At 71.2% G+C, this 4,540-nt stretch overlaps 1 protein-coding gene across 1 annotated transcript; it reads left to right on the forward strand.

Moving 5' to 3' along the window:
* Positions 1 to 136: 136 nt before the first annotated feature.
* Positions 137 to 4,329, forward strand: LOC112117216 (SH3 and multiple ankyrin repeat domains protein 1-like; the record flags this gene model as incomplete). Its single annotated transcript, XM_029914455.1, has 2 exons — positions 137 to 2,462; positions 3,588 to 4,329. Coding segments are annotated over 2 exons (2,885 nt in total), but the record flags the coding sequence as incomplete, so codon positions are not given.
* Positions 4,330 to 4,540: the final 211 nt, after the last annotated feature.

Here is a 4,540-nt window from a genome sequence, read left to right on the forward strand (position 1 = left end):
AGGGGCTGGGGGCCAGGACTCCTGGGTTCTCTCCCCAGCTCTAGGAGGGGAGTGGGGCCCAGTGGGTTGGAGAACCGGGGCTGGGAGCCGGGATTCCGGGTCCCTGGCCGACCACTGTCCGTCTGTCCATTCGCAGGCTCGGTGGAGGATGAGAAGCCCTACCTGGCTCCCCCAGCCATGAAATTCAGCCGCAGCTTGTCCGTCCCCGGCTCGGAGGACATCCCCCCGCCCCCCACCACCTCCCCTCCCGAGCCCCCTTACAGCGCCCCCCCTTCCGCCACGGGCCGCCTCACCCCCGCCGTGCGCTCCACCTTCAACCCGGCCGCCGAGGCCAAGCTCTACCCGGCCTCGCTGCACCAGGAGCCGGCCGCCTTCGAGGGCCCGGCCCGGCGCGACAAGCTGGCCATGTACCGCCAGGAGCTGGAGCGGGGGGCCGAGGGTGGGCCCACCCGGGGCTGGCGCGGGCACCACGCGCACCCAGAGCTGCGTTACTACAACCTGCCGGCCCGGGCGGCCAGCGCCGCCATGTACGTCCCGGCCAAGCCGCTGCGCCGGAAAGGCCCGCTGGTGAAGCAGACCAAGGTGGAGGATGAGCAGAGGCAGCAAGGGGCTGCCCCCCAGACTCAGCCGCCCGCCCCGGCGCCGCCCACCCCGGCACCGCCCGCCCCCGAGAAGAACTCCATCGCCATCCCCACCATCGTCATCAAAGCCCCCTCCACCAGCAGCAGCGGGCGCAGCAGTCAGGGAAGCAGCATGGAGACGGAGGGGCAGCCGGAGCCGGCCCCGGTGCCTGCCCTGCCCCTCCACAACAGCATGGACTTCACCAGCCAGTTCGGCGCGGCCCTGGTGGGGGCGGCGCGGCGGGACCGGGAGTGGCACAGCGAGGCCCGCCGCCGCTCCGCCCTCTTCCTCTCCACCGAGGTGCCGGAGGACGAGGCGCCCGAGCCGGCTCCGGCGCCCCGGCTCCGGCACTCGAAGAGCATCGACGAGGGCATGTTCTCGGCTGAGCCCTACCTGCAGCTGAGTTACGCCCAGCCCCTGCCGCCGGGCACCTATTACCAGCCGCGCACCGCCAAGGCCTACGGGGGCGCCGGCACCACCAGCGCCTTCACCACCGTCTGCTCCAGCTTCCTGCCCCAGCTCCAGCCCCGGCCGGGCGGCGGGAACGCCCCGCCCCTCATCCACCCGCTGACGGGCAAGATCCTAGACCCGGGCTCGCCCCTGGGCCTGGCGCTGGTGGCCCGGGAGCGGGCGCTGCAGGAGTCGCACTCCCAGCAGCTGCAGCAAGGCCGGGCGGAGGCGGAGGAGCGAAGGTCCCGCCCGTCCTCGCCCCGGTTTGGGGAGGTGGCGCCGGAGCCCTCCGGAGGAGGCGGCTCCATCCTGCGCCTGTGGGGTGCGCCGGCAGGTGAGCCGCGCCCGGAGAGCCCCCGGCGCCGGACCCCCTCCGAGCCCAAGGGCGCCCCGTGGGCAGGGGAGAAGCGAGGGGAGGAGGGGGCCGGGGGCGAGAAGCTACACGTGCGCTTCGTGGAGAACTGCCGGCCCCGGGAGGAGAGCGAGCCGGCGCCGGCCCGGGGGGTGGAGGAGAACGGGCTGCCCCTGCTGGTCCTCCCGCCGCCGGCTCCCTCCATCGATGTGGACGACGAGTTCCTCTTCACCGAGCCGCTGCCCCCGCCGCTGGAGTTCTCCAACAGCTTCGAGAAGCCCGACTCCCCCAAGGCGGGCCGGGAGCCCCCCGCCGTCCCCGCCCCGGAGCCGGCGCCCGTCCCGCCGCCGCCCCCGCCGCCCGCCACCGCCACCCTGGACTCCACCACCTCCAGCCTGACCTCCTACGACAGCGAGGTGGCCACGCTGACCCAGGGCGGGGCGCCTGAGCCCCGGGAGGCCCCCCACGTCAACTTCTCCTCGGTGGTGTCCTCCATCCAGATCCCGGCGCCCGAGCCCCCCGAGGCGGTGACCGACTCGGGCATCGAGGAGATCGACAGCCGGAGCAGCAGCGACCACCACCTGGAGACCATCAGCTCCGTCTCCACCCTGTCCAGCATGTCGGGGCTGTCCAGCGAGGGGGCGGAGCTGTTGGATAGTTACGTCACCTACCTGGACGGCCAAGCCTTTGGCGGCCCGGCGGAGAAGCCCGGCAAGCTACGTTCCCGGCCCTTCCCCGCCCGCCGCGACCCCGCCACCCCCACCAGCTCCACCATCTCGGTGGCGGCCTGCGCCGAGAGCGTCTTCGCCCTCACGCCCGCCCCGGCCCAGGAGCCGCCCGCCCCGCAGCGCCGCTCGCCCACCCTGCCCTGGGAGGAGGGCGGGGCGGCCAAGCCCTCGCCCGTCTCGGCCATGAAAGCCAGCATCATCAGCGAGCTGAGCTCCAAGCTGCAGCAGATGAGCGGGGTGTCGTGGGCCCGGCCCCCCGACGGCGCGGGCCCCTTCGGCGCCGACCGGCCCGGCTCCCTGCAGCGCCAAAGGTAGCGTCCGGAGGAGGACGGATGGATGGATGAAGCCAGCAGCACCCACCGGGGGCGCCCCGTGCATGCCTCACGCCGCCGTGCCCGTCACTCATGTTTGCTTGGGGTTTGTTTTGGTTTCTCGCTCCGCCACGCCCGGCACTGGGGGCTGGGGGGGACGGGTCAGGACCCTTTTGTGCCAGGCGCTGCATTTGTCCACCCCACACCCACCCCTTCACCTTCCCTCCTACGCACGCACTCACCCATAGGGCTGGGTTCCTAGGAGGCTGCTGTGGGTCAGGGATTGGAGGGGGCACCGGGGGGCGTCAGGCCCTGCGCACACGCCCGACGCCCCCCCATGCCCTCCCACATCCTGCCATGCCTCGCACCCAGTTTCCTAGCGATTCCTGGTTTGAGAGGGGGTCTCTCTGTCCCAGAGCCCCCCCGTGGGACTCCACTGAGCCCCCCCCCGAAGGAGTCTGTACCCCCCCACGCTGCACACCCACAGAGGCCCCCTCCTGCCCCAACTCCCCAGCCGCTCACCAGGGCCGCGCTGCTGCCTTTAATTTGCTCCATTGTGTTGTGTGTCCGAGGGCTTGTCTGCACTGGGAGAATTCACCTGTGGGAGAGGGGGACCCGTGGGGCAGGGTATTGGGGGTGCGACCCCCTAACCCCGCAGGAGTAACCTTGGGGAGAAGACATGGCAAAGATTGGCAAATCAGGAGTCCTGGCTCCCAGCCCCCCTGCTCTAACCACTAGCCCCCACTCCCCTCCCAGAGCCGGGGAGAGAACCCAGGAGTCCTGGCTTCCAGCCCTACTCTCGTCCCGGAGCCGGGCTGGAAGGGGCCCTGGGCCGAGTCCCAGCAGGTGGGGACCGGGGGCGGGGGGCGGTAGGTGCGGCAGATCCCCGTGCCAGACCCGTTCCCCGACGCGGGTGCAAGAGATGGTGAATTTCTGTGCTCTGCAGACGAGCCCCTGTCATCGTGTGCCACAAGTGTGCCGCTTGCCCCATGACTGCTCGTGCGCTCTCGTGCAAAGCTGGGGGGCGTGGGGGCGTCCAGCCATGGCCTCTGCAGGGTGAAGGAGGGGGGAGGACTGCTGGGGGGGGAGGAGCACCCCGTGACCATCTCTTCCCCCCCCCACCAGGCCCCCCGCGGACACGTCGGGCCCCTGCAAGCCGCCCAGCAGCCTGTTCCACAACTGGCCCAAGGCGGGGCCGGGCGCCAAGCCCCCGAAAAGCGTGGAGTTCGACATCCGCCCGGCGCTGCGCCGGGCCCCCAGCCCCGCCGCCCTGCCCAGCGAGCACAAGATCAGCCCGGCCCCCCGGCCCTCCTCCCTGCCCATCCTGCCCTCCGTCCCCCTCTATGGCGGCATCTACGACCTGCGCGGCTCCCCCCCCTCCGGCCCCTGCCCCTTCCCCGACTTCCCCTCCGGCAGCCGCTCCCTCTCGCCCACCCACTTCCTGCCCCCGGCCACGGACAAGCCCTTCGGCGCCAAGCCCCTGCCTTTCTGGACCAAATTCGACGTGGCCGACTGGCTGGAGTACCTGAAGCTGGGCGAGCACCGCGACCGCTTCCTGGACAACGAGATCGACGGCTCCCACCTGCCCTCGCTCACCAAGGAGGATTATATCGACCTGGGCGTCACCCGCGTCGGGCACCGCATGAACATTGACCGCGCCCTCAAGCTCTTCCTGGAGAGGTGATGAGAGAATCCCCCGCCCCCAGGAGAGGGGAGCCCCCAGCCGCCCCGAGGACACAGAGGCCTGAATGTATCGGACGCCAGGAGCAAGGAGAAGCCGTGCGGCGATGCCCCCCCACCCCCAGAGAGTGAGGGGCCCCCAGGATGCCCCCCCCCTTGGAAAGAGGGGCCTTGAATCCCATGGGGGGGGCAGAGGGTGCTGGGAGGCGAGGGAGGGAACCGCGCCGGCTTGCACCATCGCTCACGTGCGCATTTGCTTGTGCACCGGCTTGCACCGTTGCTCACCTGTGCACCCATCAGCATAATCACTAGTGCGTGCGCGCTCTGTGTACCGTCCGTTGCAACGTGTACCCTCGGCTAGGCGTTAGCTTGTCCATTTGCACACTGCGAATCAGCAG

Source organism: Terrapene carolina, unplaced genomic scaffold (genome assembly GCF_002925995.2).
Source record: "Terrapene carolina triunguis isolate 2854851 unplaced genomic scaffold, T_m_triunguis-2.0 Scaffold51567, whole genome shotgun sequence".
Lineage (NCBI taxonomy): Eukaryota > Metazoa > Chordata > Testudines > Emydidae > Terrapene > Terrapene triunguis.